The 16,991-nt window shown below is 41.3% G+C and overlaps 1 protein-coding gene across 1 annotated transcript; it reads right to left on the bottom strand.

Moving 5' to 3' along the window:
* Positions 1-6,378: 6,378 nt before the first annotated feature.
* On the bottom strand, positions 6,379-7,200 carry LOC123753187 (zinc finger protein 626-like). The gene has a single exon (XM_045735175.1). The coding sequence runs from the start codon at positions 7,198-7,200 to the stop codon at positions 6,379-6,381; it is 822 nt and encodes a 273-aa protein (XP_045591131.1).
* Positions 7,201-16,991: the final 9,791 nt, after the last annotated feature.

Below are 16,991 nucleotides of genomic sequence, written 5' to 3'. Positions count from 1 at the left end.
CTCTGTCGGGATTCACCAATCTCCCAGTTGCATCTGTAACCTAGACGTAGTCTATATAACCTAACTGCTATTTCCCTGTGGATTCCTTTTGGGATATTTAACCTTTCTAATTTGGTTGCCTGAAGATACCATGTTGCAGATGGCGAACCTTCAGCTATTCTCTGGTGCAGGTCGGCTTTGTTGAGATGTGAGAGTTTTTTGGTGATGATGTTTTTTATGTTCTCTAGGCTGGGTTGAATTGTTTTATGTATCACTGGATGACGAGTTGCCAATTTAGCAATTTCATCAGCTTTTTTCATTTAATGGGATTCCAATATGGGATGGGATCCAGTTTAAAGTTATGTTGAGTCCTTTGCCTTTAGCGACTGCTCCAAGATACAAAATGGTGGTAATTATTTCCACATTATCTTTCCACTGTTTTTGTCCTAGTATTTGAAGTGCAGCTTTTGAGTCTGTGTGTATGATTGCATTTTGAGTGTTTTGTGCAATCACATATGCAAATGCCTATTGTATGGCAAACAGCTCAGTTTGGGTTGATGATAGTCCTCCCAGTCTCCAATATGCCTCTACGCTGGTCGTGCAAAGAGCAGCGCCAGCACTCTCATATTCTGTGTCCACCGATCCGTCTGTGAAGATGTGGGTGGCTCCTGCTACTGCTATGCTATACATTTGCTCTTCTACTATGCGCCTTAGGATTGTCAGATCATAGGCAGCCTTTTTCATTGGGAGACTTTCTATTACTATTTTGAAAGTAGGCTCTTCCCACGGCGCGGAAGGAGTGTAATTTGGGTGTGGATGATCACCCTCTCTATCAAGAGTCATGTTTTTTAAATGTAGTCTGTTTAGGATTTTTCCTGCTCTTGCAACCCAAGAGTTTCCATTGTTTTGGCCTAGTCCAACCACCAAAGCCTGCCGTACTGGGATTGGATCAGAAGAAATAATTATCTTACTGATAATTGTAGCTGTCCTTTGTGATATTCTTTCTTGTAGAGAGGGCAAACCCGTCTCCAGTCTAAGAGTTTCAAGCCTGGTCCACATGGGGTCTCCCAGTGCAGCTCTCATAGCATTGTTTTGGGCAACTTCAAGCTTTTTCCGCTGTTGGTGTGATAGATTTGTGATTGCAGGTGCGGCATAATCGATCATTGATCTGACTGCCTGTACATAGTATGTGCGAAGGACTTGCAGATTGGCTCCTCCAGAAAGGGGGGTTAGCGACCTGAGGATTGCCGTCTGGGCCGCAGTTCGCTCTCTCAAGTAAGTGACCTCAGCATTAGTGTGATTCCTAGATGATTCCAGGATGATTCCTAGATACTGATAGGTGTCGACCCATTCTATTGGTTGACCCTGTACTGTCAGTTGGATGTTGGGCTTCGCTATTTTTATGGGCATGGCCTTTGACTTTGAGGGGTTGAGTTTGATCCCAAACTCTTTCGGTTGTTTTGCCTTTTTACTGATGCAGTCTAAGCATTTGGGTGCAAGGCGCGCCGCATCCCTTCCTTTTATGATGATGACAAAGTCGTCCGCGTAGTTTAGCAGCCTGCAGTAATGTGGGAGTTTCAACCTCATTATTCTTTCCATTAAACAGTTGAAGAGAAGAGGGCTGAGAATACCTCCTTGCGGTGTACCATTTTCATGTATTTTGTACTCAGAGACTGTGCCATGAAGTTTTACTCTTGCTTCTCTGTTTATGAGACAGTTTTTGGTCCAGGAGAGCAGGTTGCCTCTGACCTCTTTGTCAATGAGGCAGCAGAGAATAGCTGGGGCGCTAGCCAGTTCAAAGGCTTTTTCGAGGTCCAGGAATATCAGCATTCCTGGTCTGTCATTCAAGTGGGCTAACAGAGTTGTAATACATTCCACTGTGCCAACCCCTCTTCTATAGGCATACATATCATGGTGCAGTTTAGGCATTTTGTCTGCTCTATTCCAAGCACAAGGTCTAGTTTGAGAAGTCCAGGCTAAATTAATTAACCTTTGGTATGCAGCGTCTCCCTCTGGGCCAAGGTTTCTAATAATTTTATAGGTTATTTTGTCGGCTCCAGGGGATGTATCCTTGGAGTTTTTCTTAGCCCGATTGAGCTCATCCAGTGTGAAGGGGGCATTAGTGTCAGAGACTTCTTCACATGCTGTAAGGATTCTGTGCCACCTTTCTTCCTCTAGTCCGGTCTGTACTGCTAATACATCTGGTGGAAGTTGATTGCTGGCTGCTCTCTCTGCAAACCTGGTTGCCAGTACTTCGGCTTCCTGTTGAGGATCCTTGGGGTGTGGAGCTTTAGGTGTTTTATTCCCTTTGGCCCGGTGAATTTGCTGCCACATCTCTCCGAGAGAGGTGTGTTCATTCAGGTGTGAACACCATTCCAGCCACTTTTGTTCTTTTATTTGTCTGGTCTCTCAAGTAACATGTACATCTCTCGATGTACATGTTACTTGACCTCACAAAGTAAGATCCTGTTGCGGTCACTTGGCTGCTTTTTGTATAGCTTTCTTGTTCTATTGAGTCTATGGTTGAGTACTTTGACACGTTCGCAATAGTACCAATGATCTTTATGGTGTCCGGTGGACTGTTTTTTTCAGTGGGATTGAGTGGTTGGCTGCACTTTGAATCGCTTTGACAAATTCTTGTTCTGCCTGATTAATGTCTTCGGGTAGATCATAGTTTCTTTGCCACTCTGAAATGAGGTTTTGAAATCGGTCCCAGTTTGCTAAAGCAAAGTTCCAGGCTTCAGATGGAGGCGGAGGTGAGGTGGGTAGGTCTAACTGAAGATCAATTTGGACCCCATAGTGGTCGCTTGTCAGTGTGGGCTCAACTGACCATGTTGCTGCATCTCTTAGGGAGGCTGAAACGAAGGTTAGGTCTAATCTGCCTCCTTGGATGTGGGTAGGTTCATTCTTGTTTAGGATTTGTATTTCTGGAAGCTGGTCCAGTAGATGTGTAATGTGTATGCCGGCTTCATTTGTTTTGTTCGAGCCCAGTGCCAATCGATGATGGGCATTAAAATCTCCACAAATGATTGTGTTTGTTGTTGTCGCGTGTCCAAATAACACAGAGAGATCCATTTCGGCTTGTGGAGACCTGTACACATTGAACACTTCAAGTTTGTTGTATCTTAGCTCAATGGTGACTCCCATTACCTCTGTCCCTGCTCCACAATTGGGTGGGCTGGTCATGGATTTGGAGATCAGGTCACATTTTACATAGATTGCACATCCCCTGGATTGCCCATTGATCCATGGAAGGAAGAAGCCTCGATAGCCTGAGATTTTAGGTTCTAGTCCGGCTCGAAGCAAGCTCTCCTGTATTATCAGGATGTCTATGCCCTTGGTTGCTGCTATGCATTGCAAGTGTTGCAATTTAGTGCGCAGTCCTTGCGCATTCCATTGCAGGATCTTTAGAATTCTAGGTTCTTGGAATTTGCTGATAATTCCGTGGTATTCATGGAGTCTGATGAACACGCCATGGAAGTTGCAATTGGTGTATAGGTTCTTAGTGGACCTGAAATTGACTCATCAATGTCGCTTTCCGACGAGCTGGACTCGTCGGAAAGCTGGACTCATCTGCTTTTTATGGGGGTGTCTCCTGCCCTGCTTTCTTGACGGTGTGGATATTACATCTTCGAATTTTTTGAGCTTGTGCTCAATTGTCTTCCGAGTCTCTGTGGTTTGCTTGATTCCATGTGAAGACAGCAGACTTTCGATCAACTCAGTGACCAAAGTTTTGAGCATTGGCCAGAGAGCGTCCAGTTCAGTGGGAGCACTATTTAATGTTGTGCAGGTTAGGGGCCTAGTGGCTTTTAGACACTTCTCGGTGGTAACTTTGGCACTGGAATTGCTACTCCTATTGGCCCCAGTGTGCTTGCTGGATGAAATGGGAGGCCGACTGCTTTGAACATGATTCTTGTGTCCTCCATCTTTCTTTTTGTCCTGTACTGTCTTCTCACCCTTCACCATGGCCGATGGTGAAGGGCCATGTGCCCCCTCTTCCTGAATGGGTAGACCCCACGCGGATTTAGTGGGCATGGGAGCTGGTATTCGTTTTGGTGGGGGTTTCGGCTCCGCTGTAGGCGTGGTGGGGTTCGTTTGAAGCCTTTTGAGCATTTCAAGTTCCAGGCATGATGTGCCTTGGAACAATTTGGGCATTTTGCCTGAACAGGGTGGTTTGCCTTGAATTTATCAATACATGTTTTTGTATCATGGGGCTGGCTGCAGACTCCGCACCTCACTGGGTGTTGGCAGCCATCTTTGTGATGCTCAAATCTCTGACATCTAAAGCATCTTAGGGGTTCTGGGGTGTAAGGCCTGTGTTGGAACACACCCCAGATTCCAAGGTCAAGTTTCTCCGGGATCCGTCCTTTTACTGTGAGAAGGACTTGTTCGAGTTTCCTGTTTTGTGGTTCGTACTTGGCATCTCTCGGCTGACACCACATAGTTCAGCTTTTCGAGATGGCCAAGGGCCATATGCAAGGGATAGTGGAGGACAATGATTTTACTTATTTTATCCTCTGGTTTCAGTTCCTCACATTTTGCGTAATTTTTTAGAATCGTAGCGGCCGACTCGTCTTTAGGCCTCAGAATGTATTCTCCTTTGAGATTAGGTTTTGCTCTGACCTGGAGCTGGGGGTACTCTTTTTCCAGGTCCACTACAGTAGCGTAGGAAGACTTACCTTCTGTGTGCTGCACTTTGAAGACTGGAAGCATAGATCTAGTCTGAGGCGCTGGGAGAGCTGGAGAAGCTGGAGAGATTAATGGGCGATGGGTCATCAGATTAATGGGCGATGGAGTGGCTTGTCCTGTTAGCCTTATTCACGTGATGCCACTCGCCGTCACTTTCGGAACTAGTATCTATTATCGATGATCTTTTCCTACACTGAGCAGCATTGCTGGATCGATTATAAGTCAATTGGAATTCCATGATGGAATTCAAATGATCACTTGTGGAGTGATCTGGTGAGTGTCGCCCGGGTCATGGGCGGTTCAGGAGTCGGTGTTGAAGTTGACCACCTGGTCGTCCTGGTGGTAGTCTCCGGAGAGGAGGCAGTGAGATTTAGCTCCAGTGGCTATGATGGGGGCCAGGCCATTGTCTATGTATAATGCGTTTAGTTCACTGACAAAGCGCTGGTTGTCTGGTCCTGCAAGCCTTTCCGCTTGTTTAAGAAGACCAAGAATAATGCCTGCATTATCCTTGCAGGGGGCTGTGAAGGAGTCTGTGGGACCTTGGGTCCACAATGAGAAGGTAATTGGTAAGACCGGAAAGTCTTCTGGTCGACTAGTGAGAGCTAAGGTGGTGGGTTGAAGGCTTGGGGCTCTGGTCGAGGAAGTAGACGAGTTGTTTCTTTTGGCTTCAACCTGGGCCTTGATGATTTCCTGTCTGCGGGGGCAGCGGTAGGAAATTGCGGGGTGATTGCCATCACAGAGCAAGCAGTGATGTCCTATTTGCCTTATTACGGCATTGTATTGCAACATTCATGCATTGATCCTTTTGTTTTAAATTGTAGCGAGTAGATTATCCCAATAATATACTCGCTCCAAATGCATTGTTAATATTCCTGTCAACCTTTGGAGATGAATGAGGTGAGGCGTTGCCCGAGCAATATAAGCAGCAAGAATAGCAAACATTAACTAGTCTACTTTCAAGTGTGGTCTAGAGCAGACACTTGCGAGATACTGTACCGACGCTCAGTGCGCTCAACTCACACCAAAGTATCACCGGTGTACTTCTGTATATTCGACCAAATATATATATAGTATCTTAGTGTCTGTGTTTATTTGTCACCATACTTTACGTAACAATAGAACCGTTACAAAATTCTTACTTATCATAACTCCCAGACTTCGCAATTCGACTTCGCAATCTCAACACCATCTAGCTCGTATCTTGTAACGCATTACCAAGCCTCAAAACTTTACATTTATCAGCATTAAACTGCATCTGCCAATCCTTTGACCATTTCAAAATTTAGATCAACTTGAAGTGATAGTGAGTCTTCTTCCGTGTTAATTTCCCTGCCGATTTTTGTATCATCGGCAAATTTGCAAATGTTGCAACTCAAAGGTGAATATAAATCATTGATATATATTATAAACAACAGAGGTCCTAGAGGGGGCTTAGAGCCCTAAGGCTCTAAGCCATCTCATTATTCCAAGTTCTGTTAAGCCAGTATGATGACGAGACCACACACTAGAAAATGAAGTGATCACAGAATCATTCCCTTGGGTAACAAGTTCTTTACAGTACAGTAAAGACTTGTTGGAGATTGATATGGTATAAAATTGAGGTACACCCAATTCAAAGTTGTAGTGAAAATGCAGTAATAAAAACACATTGATCTATAACTTTTATTTTAGGTAATATGTTTATTGACACATAAGATGATCCCAAAACATTCAATGAACATCCACTCCATTACACTTGTTGCTTCTAGAAAACTCATCAGATTCATTCTCAAACTTCACTAACATATTTTGTGGAACTGATGCCTCTTCTGCTTCGTGTTGCTCGCTGGGGCACCGATTAACTCTATCATCAGAGTGCACCTCTTCCTGCCTCTTCATATTTGTAAGTTGACTTTTCTCACACTTGTGAGACGTATCACCTGTATTCACTTTTACACGTTTCTTCATATTTCCACAAAAACTGTAACTTTTGCCACAATCAGGACACTTATGAGGTTCATCGTTCATATGTAGTAACATGTGCCGTTTCATATTGTGATGGTTTTTGAATTGTCTTGCACACTCAGGACACTGGTGAAGCTTATCAGAATGTACCAACAGGTGTCGTTTCAACGTTCCAGAGGACTTGAACCTTTTCTCACACTCCGGACACTCGTGAGGCCTATCTTCTGAATGTACTAACAGGTGATTTTTCAAAATTCTAGGGTCCTTGAACCTTTTCCCACACTCAGGACACTCGTGAGGGCTATCTTCTGAATGTACTAACATGTGATGTCTCAAAGTTCCATCGTTTTTAAATTTTCTTTCACACTTAGGACACTCGTGAGGCCTATCATCCGAATGTATTAACAGATGGTGTCTCAAACCTATAGGTTTCTTGAATTTCTTCTCGCACTTGGGACACTTGTTTGGATTATTTTTAGAATGTACAAACATGTGCCATGTCAAAGTGCTAAGATCCTTGAATTTTGCTGGGCACCTGGGACACTTGTGGGGCTTATCACCAGTACGAATCATTATTTTAGTTGTCATCTCCAAGTTCATATGAAAGCAGTGTTCCCGTAAGTCCAGGAATTATTTAATCTTGACCAAACTAGAAGATGAGATGGCGAAGTTTCGATCCGTCCAGAACCGTTTTCAAGTCAATTGTCATAAGTGCGTAGAGGGGCAAGCATATATAAGGCAAGAGTGAGATGAGGAGCTGGTAAGAGGGGGTGAAAGTTGTTGTTGTTATAGATTTAGCTACTCAGAACGGAGTGTCAATGTAGCTCAGTACAGGAGGTAAAAGGTAAGAGCAACAAGAAATAAGGAGGTGTGGGTTGGATGAGTGTAAGAAAGATGAGAAAGACAAAAAATGAGAGAGGAAAGATTAGAAGAACATAAGAATGAAAGTAACTGCAGAAAGACTATTGGCCCATACGAGGCAGCTTTTTTTTTTTTTTTTTTTTTTTTTTTTTTTTTTTTTTTTTTTTGAGATATATACAAGAGTTGTTACATTCTTGTACAGCCACTAGTACGCGTAGCGTTTCGGGCAAGTCCCTGGAATACGATCCCCTGCCGCGAAGAATCATAAGAACATAAGAACAAAGGTAACTGCAGAAGGCCTATTGGCCCATACGAGGCAGCTCCTATTCTATAACCACCCAATCCCACTCATATACTTGTCCAACCCGTGCTTGAAACAATCGAGGGACCCCACCTCCACAATGTTACGCGGCAATTGGTTCCACAAATCAACAACCCTGTTACTGAACCAGTATTTACCCAAGTCTTTCCTAAATCTAAACTTATCCAATTTATATCCATTGTTTCGTGTTCTGTCCTGTGTTGATACTTTTAATACCCTATTAATATCCCCCCGGTTATGTCCATTCATCCACTTGTAAACCTCTATCATGTCACCCCTAACTCTTCGCCTTTCCAGTGAATGCAACTTAAGCTTTGTTAATCTTTCTTCATATGAAAGATTTCTAATTTGGGGAATTAACTTAGTCATCCTACGCTGGACACGTTCAAGTGAATTTATATCCATTCTATAATATGGCGACCAAAACTGAACTGCATAATCTAAATGGGGCCTAACTAGAGCAAGATATAGCTTGAGAACCACACCAGGTGTCTTGTTACTAACGCTGCGATTAATAAATCCAAGTGTCCGATTTGCCTTATTACGAACATTTATGCATTGATCCTTTTGTTTTAAATTCTTACTAATCATAACTCCCAGATCCCTTTCGCAATCCGACTTCGCAATCACAACACCATCTAGCTCGTATCTTGTAACTCTATCATCATTACCTAACCTCAGAACTTTACATTTATCAGCATTAAACTGCATCTGCCAATCCTTTGACCATTTCAAAACCCTATCTAGATCAACTTGAAGTGATAGTGAGTCCTCCTCCGAATTAATTTCCCTACCGATTTTCGTATCATCGGCAAATTTGCAAATGTTGCTACTCAAACCTGAATCTAAATCATTTATAAGAACATAAGAACAAAGGTAACTGCAGAAGGCCTATTGGCCCATACGAGGCAGCTCCTATTCTATAACCACCCAATCCCACTCATATACTTGTCCAACCCGTGCTTGAAACAATCGAGGGACCCCACCTCCACAATGTTACGTGGCAATTGGTTCCACAAATCAACAACCCTGTTACTGAACCAGTATTTACCCAAGTCTTTCCTAAATCTAAACTTATCCAATTTATATCCATTGTTTCGTGTTCTGTCCTGTGTTGATACTTTTAATACCCTATTAATATCCCCCCGGTTATGTCCATTCATCCACTTGTAAACCTCTATCATGTCACCCCTAACTCTTCGCCTTTCCAGTGAATGCAACTTAAGCTTTGTTAATCTTTCTTCATATGAAAGATTTCTAATTTGGGGAATTAACTTAGTCATCCTACGCTGGACACGTTCAAGTGAATTTATATCCATTCTATAATATGGCGACCAAAACTGAACTGCATAATCTAAATGGGGCCTAACTAGAGCAAGATATAGCTTGAGAACCACACCAGGTGTCTTGTTACTAACGCTGCGATTAATAAATCCAAGTGTCCGATTTGCCTTATTACGAACATTTATGCATTGATCCTTTTGTTTTAAATTCTTACTAATCATAACTCCCAGATCCCTTTCGCAATCCGACTTCGCAATCACAACACCATCTAGCTCGTATCTTGTAACTCTATCATCATTACCTAACCTCAGAACTTTACATTTATCAGCATTAAACTGCATCTGCCAATCCTTTGACCATTTCAAAACCCTATCTAGATCAACTTGAAGTGATAGTGAGTCCTCCTCCGAATTAATTTCCCTACCGATTTTCGTATCATCGGCAAATTTGCAAATGTTGCTACTCAAACCTGAATCTAAATCATTTATAAGAACATAAGAACAAAGGTAACTGCAGAAGGCCTATTGGCCCATACGAGGCAGCTCCTATTCTATAACCACCCAATCCCACTCATATACTTGTCCAACCCGTGCTTGAAACAATCGAGGGACCCCACCTCCACAATGTTACGTGGCAATTGGTTCCACAAATCAACAACCCTGTTACTGAACCAGTATTTACCCAAGTCTTTCCTAAATCTAAACTTATCCAATTTATATCCATTGTTTCGTGTTCTGTCCTGTGTTGATACTTTTAATACCCTATTAATATCCCCCCGGTTATGTCCATTCATCCACTTGTAAACCTCTATCATGTCACCCCTAACTCTTCGCCTTTCCAGTGAATGCAACTTAAGCTTTGTTAATCTTTCTTCATATGAAAGATTTCTAATTTGGGGAATTAACTTAGTCATCCTACGCTGGACACGTTCAAGTGAATTTATATCCATTCTATAATATGGCGACCAAAACTGAACTGCATAATCTAAATGGGGCCTAACTAGAGCAAGATATAGCTTGAGAACCACACCAGGTGTCTTGTTACTAACGCTGCGATTAATAAATCCAAGTGTCCGATTTGCCTTATTACGAACATTTATGCATTGATCCTTTTGTTTTAAATTCTTACTAATCATAACTCCCAGATCCCTTTCGCAATCCGACTTCGCAATCACAACACCATCTAGCTCGTATCTTGTAACTCTATCATCATTACCTAACCTCAGAACTTTACATTTATCAGCATTAAACTGCATCTGCCAATCCTTTGACCATTTCAAAACCCTATCTAGATCAACTTGAAGTGATAGTGAGTCCTCCTCCGAATTAATTTCCCTACCGATTTTCGTATCATCGGCAAATTTGCAAATGTTGCTACTCAAACCTGAATCTAAATCATTTATATATATTATAAACAACAGAGGTCCCAGGACAGAGCCTTGAGGCACTCCACTTACAACATTTTCCCACTCTGACTTGATTCCATTTATACTAACTCTCTGTTTCCTTTGGTATAGCCATGCCCTAATCCAGCTTAATATAGCACCCCCAATACCATGAGACTCTATTTTTTTAATCAGTCTTTCATGTGGCACTGTATCAAAAGCTTTGCTAAAGTCAAGGTATACAACATCGCAATCCTTACCACTATCAACTGCCTCAACAATGCTAGAATAAAAAGATAACAAATTTGTTAAACATGAACGGCCATTTATAAAACCATGTTGAGACTCAATTATTAATTTATGTTTTTCAAGATGAAGACGAATTTTATTTGCTATTATAGATTCGAGTAACTTTCCCACAATAGACGTTAGGCTAATTGGTCGATAGTTAGACGCAAGTGATCTATCTCCTTTCTTAAAAACTGGTATCACATTAGCAACTTTCCAAAACTCTGGCACTCTGCCTGACTCTATTGATTTATTAAATATGGTTGACAGTGGGTCACAAAGCTCCTCTTTGCATTCTTTAAGCACCCTAGCAAACACTTCATCCGGCCCTGGGGATTTGTTTGGTTTGAGTTTTACTATTTGTTTAAGAACATCCTCCCTGGTAACTGCTAAACTCGTCAACCTGTCCTCGTCCCCACCCACATAGACTTGTTCGGCTGAAGGCATATTGTTAAGTTCCTCTTTAGTAAATACAGATACAAAATATTTATTAAAAATACTACTCATCTCTTCATCACTATCTGTTATTTGACCTGTCTCAGTTTTTAATGGACCTATCCTTTCCCTAGTCTTAGTACGATATAACTGAAAAAACCCTTTAGGATTTGTCTTTGCTTGCCCTGCTATGCGAACTTCATAGTTTCTTTTTGCTTTCCTTATCTCTTTTTTAACATTTCTAACCAGTTGTACGAATTCCTGTTCTAAAGTGACCTCCCCATTTTTAATCCTTTTGTACCAAGCTCTCTTTTTACCTATAAGGTTCTTCAAATTCTTTGTTATCCACTTTGGGTCATTAGTATACGATCTATTCAATTTGTATGGTATACTACGTTCCTGTGCTTTGTTTAGAATATTCTTAAATAAGTTATATATTGAATCCACATCGAAATCCCCATTTAAGTCACCTATCGGTGGGTTCATGTCTCGCTCCAAGACCGGCCCACACCCCATACCCAAGCCTTTCCAATCAATTTGACCCAAAAAATTTCTTAGGCTATTAAAATCAGCTTTTCGAAAATCTGGCACTTTAACAGAATTTTCTCCTACTGGTCTATTCCATTCTATGCTAAATCTGATTTCTTTGAGATCACTGCTCCCTAGCTCACTCCCTATTTCGATGTCATTAATTTGCGTTTCCCTGTTAGTTAACACTAAATCTAAAATATTATTTTCCCGTGTTGGTTCCTTAATGTGTTGCGTAAGAAAGCAATCGTCAATTAATTCTAGAAAATCTTCTGCTTCACTATTCCCTGTTTTGTTCAACCAGTTTATTCCGCTAAAATTAAAGTCACCCATGACATAAATACTGTTAGATCTAGATGCTCTAGATATTTCATCCCATAGATGCTTTGCTTCCATTCTGTCTAAATTTGGTGGCCTATATATTACTCCTATTATAATATTATTAGCTTTTTCGTTTAATTCAATCCAAATAGTTTCTGTGTGTGGCTCTGTTTTGATTCCCTCTTTGAGACTACATTTCAAATTGTCCCTAACATATATGGCTACTCCACCTCCTCGTCTAATATATCTATCTGTGTGAAATAGTTTAAATCCATATATTTGATATTCAGCTAATAGTTCTCTATTTTCTACATTCATCCACGTTTCGGTAAGTGCAATAATATCTATTTTTTCTGTGCAGACAAGAGCATTTAATTCGTTAATTTTATTTCTTAGACTTCTACTGTTAGTGTAATATACCCTAAGTGAATTGTTATTTTGCGGACCTTCTCTTTCCCTGATCGTTTTGCCAATTCCTTTCTCCCACAAACACATACTTTTATTACCTCCTTCCTCCAAATCAATTCCCATACCTCTATCTACTAACAGTTTAAACCCAAACAAACACCTCTAACCACTTCTTCTAGCGAGTTCGCAACAGCAACAACCCCAGCTCTCGATAGATGCACCCCATCACGAGCATACATTTCATTTCTTCCATAGAAGTGTTCCCAGTTGTCTATGAAAGATATTGCATTTGATTTGCAATATCTTTCCAGCCGGCAATTGACACCAAGTGCCCTCGATATCCATTCATTTCCCACTCCCTTTCTTGGAAGAATGCCACATATGATCGGGATTCCTCCCTTGCTCCTAACTAACTCTATGGCTGTTTTATACCTCTGAATCAGTTCCTCACTCCTGACTCGACCAACATCATTTCCTCCCACGCTAATGCAAATAATGGGATTGTTCCCATTACCAGCCATAATATCATTCATGTTGTTTATAATATCACCAATGCCAGCTCCGGGATAGCAAACCCTTAACCTGTTCCCCCTATCTCTAGCACAAAACGTTCTATCCAAATACCTTATCTGGGAATCTCCCACAACTAATGTTTGCTTAGGTACTTCCTTTACTTTCTGTTTCGATTACTTGTAATCGTTTTTTCATCCAAGTACACATTTTACTGTTGCGTTAAACAGAGGCTACAGTTAAGGAATTGCGCCCAGTAAATCCTCCCCGGCCAGGATACGAACCCATGACATAGCGCTCGCGGAACGCCAGGCGAGTGTCTTACCACTACACCACGGAGACTGCAACTATTTATATACACCAGCTTCTATTTATATACACCGAATCTCATTGTTATATATTTATATTTAACCTTCGCTTGAAACAAACATAAGAAAATAAGAACAAGGTAACTGCAGAAGGCCTATTGGCCCATACGAGGCAGCTCCTATTTATAACCACCCAATCCCACTCATATACATGTCCAACCCACGCTTGAAACAATCGAGGGATCCAACCTCCACTACATTTCGCGGTAATTGTTTCCATAAATCAACAACCTAGCTGTTACCGAACCAGTATTTGTATTTATCCATACAAAGGATCCAAGTCTTTCTAAATATAAACTTATACAATTTATACCAAGTTCAAGTTCAAGTATCTTTATTGAGATAAGCAATAAATACATCTCAAAGGGATAGAGTAGCTTAGGCTATTTCTACCCCCCTCTACTTCAAGTCCCTCAAGGGGCGCACAAATTCAGTGAGTACAAATAGACATATAACAGTACAAGAATCCCATTTAACATTGCATACAGCAAGTACAGCATATGATTGTTACATTCTTGGGGCAAAATTCTTGTAGCTCCTAAGTATACTGTCTATTATACCATTATCACACATCCAAACAATTTGATGTGGTACACTATTTATTTCCTTATTTCTATATTTTTCAATAAGGTGACACTCTAATACATAATGTTCTAAGGTGTGGGCGTACGGCATACTACATAATTTACACTCCTTATCTTTTTCACTGACATCAACACCGTATTGCCAGATATATTTATATCCTAATCGTAATCTCATGTAAATTTAATCCTTCCAAGTAGACTTTCCTTTACCATAAGTGAAGGACGAATTTGTATTTATTATTGAATAATTCTTAAGTGTGTTACTACTGTCCACCATTTCCATTCTCTTTATCATTTCTTCACCCTCCTGAATCACCTTGAGTCTTGTTTTATTTGTTTCAAGGTTAACTGACATACAACATCAACAAGAGTTTTTTCAGTGGCTCTCTTCGCTATGTCATCAACTACCTCATTCAACAGTATTCCCACATGTGAAGGGATCCACATGAATCTTACTTTATACCCAGTTTTTTCTAGTCTCTTAACATTCTCTCTACACTCTATCACAATATTCTGATATACTGGGCGTCTGCTATTTAAAGACTCTAACGCTCCTCTGCTGTCAATAAAGAAGCAAGCATTTTTACCACATTTGACTACTTCCTGTAATCCTGCTAATACTCCTTGGAGTTCAGTCTTCGTTGAAGAGACATTGTCAGTTAAGCGGCGTCCAATAACAGTATCTACAGTGCCGATGTCAGTGTACTCCCTGATCAAGACTCCACATCCTGCCTTCCCATCCCTAGCTACTGACCCATCACAATATACATGTAGAGTGTTTTCCGTAGGCAGTTTTCTAATTATACAATCATATGTTGCCCTCAGCTCTCCTATTTCATACATACTTTTTTTCTTATGCAAGGGAGTAATTACTACATCTACATTACAATCCTCCCATGGTGGTGTAAATTTTCTCTTGGGCACAGCAATACACTCTGTAATAACATCATACTTTATAACATTATAACATAATTTATTCATATATACTCTCTTCATCATACACTGTTCACTACTTCCCACCTTTTGAACCGAGAGGATTAATTCATTAGCTCCCCCACCTCTCATTAATCTAATGGCAGAGGCTACATTTATCTCTGAAATTCTATCCCCAATACTCTGCAGATTCAACTCCATCCTCATTATCTCAATCATAGCATTTCTTGGGCATCCTAAGATAATTCGCATTGCTTCATTTTGTACCTTCTCCAACTTGCCCATCCTACCTTTACCAAAACAAGAAATGACCTGTACAGCATAATCAATAAGAGATCTTACAGTACTCAAGTATAACATTCGTAGCACAGGGACTCCCACTCCACGTTCTACTCATCCACGGGAGACATTTCCCGTCACGCAGGGTGCAGTCCCACCTCCACAGATCTCCAGTATCATCTATTGATACTGGAAATGGCTCAAAAGGGCCACCACTTATGGGCTATTCATGCCCAAGCCACCTTTTGGGTGGCTTAATCTTCTCTCTCTCTCTTAATCTTCTCTCTCACCATTTGGTCCGGGAGACATCTCCCGTCATGCAGGGTGCAGTCGCACCTCCACAGATCTCCAGTATCATCTATTGAAAAGGGCCACCACTTACGGGCTATTCATGCCCGTGCCACCTTTTGGATGGCTTAATCGTCATCTTGGACACATTCATGGGAGACATCTCCCGTCACGCAGAGTGCACTTGCACCTCCACAGATCTCCAGTATCAGCTCTTGATACTGGTGATGGCTCAAAAGGGCCACCACTTACGAGCTATTCATGCCCGTGCCACCTTTTGGGTGGCTTCATCTTCATCTTAACACATTCACATTCATCTCCCGTCATGCAGGGTGCATTCGCACCTCCACAGATCTCCAGTATCAGCTCTTGATACTGCGAATGGCTTAAAACCACTTACGGGCTATTCATGCCCGTGCCACCTTTTGGGTGGCTTAATCTTCATCAATCAATCAATCGACTCTTCAGTGTCCATCTGGTCACCACTTGGTCCGGGAGACATCTCCCGTCACGCAGGGTGCAGTCGCGCCTCCACAGATCTCCAGTATCAGCTCTTGATACTGGTAATGGCTCAAAAGGGCCACCACTTACGGGCTATTCATGCCCGTGCCACCTCTTGGGTGGCTTAATCTTCATCAATCAACTCCCACTCCCTTTCCACAGCATGCCAAAGCCTTCAGAGGTTGTAATCTCTTCCGACATTGACCCAACAGTCTGTTCATCTCAGCTTCCAAACTCTCATGGGTATATCCAACATATATGCCTAAATATTTATATATATTAACTCTCTCTATATTTTTATCGTTTATTTTCAAAACAATGGTGCTCCGACTTCTACATTCAAACTTAGTTTTGTTTTCATTAACCACCAATCCCATATGGTGACACAGGTTTCCGAAATTGTCCAACACTGTTTGAACCTTTGAAATATCTTTGCCCTGAAACAAAATATCATCGGCATATATGATCGGAGTTACCCCATTTGAGTATTTCTCAGATGCTATCTTATTCATTAGTACATAAGAACAAAGGTAACTGCAGAAGGTCTATTGGCCCATACGAGGCAGCTCCTATTCTATAACCACCCAATCCCACTGATATACTTGTCCAACCCGCGCTTGAAACAATCGAGGGACACCACCTCCACCACGTTACGCGGCAATTGGTTCCACAAATCAACAACCCTGTTACTGAACCAGTATTTACCCAAGTCTTTCCTAAATCTAAACTTATCCAATTTATACTAATTGTTTTGTGTTCTGTCTTGTGTTGATATTTTTAATACCCTATTAATATCCCCCCTGTTATGTCCATTCATCCACTTGTAAACTTCTATCATGCCACCCCTAACTCTTCGCCTTTCCAGTGAATGCAACTTAAGCTTTGTTAATCTTTCTTCATATGAAAGATTTCTAATTTGGGGAATTAACTTATTCATCTTACGTTGGACACGTTCAAGTGAATTTATATCCATTCTATAATACGGCGACCAAAACTGAACTGCATAATCTAAATGGGGCCTAACCAGAGCAAGATATAGCTTAAGAACCACACCAGGTGTCTTGTTACTAACGCTTCGATTAATA

Source organism: Procambarus clarkii, chromosome 2 (genome assembly GCF_040958095.1).
Source record: "Procambarus clarkii isolate CNS0578487 chromosome 2, FALCON_Pclarkii_2.0, whole genome shotgun sequence".
Classification (NCBI taxonomy): Eukaryota; Metazoa; Arthropoda; class Malacostraca; order Decapoda; family Cambaridae; genus Procambarus; species Procambarus clarkii.
This window is presented reverse-complemented; position numbering and strand designations above follow the sequence as displayed.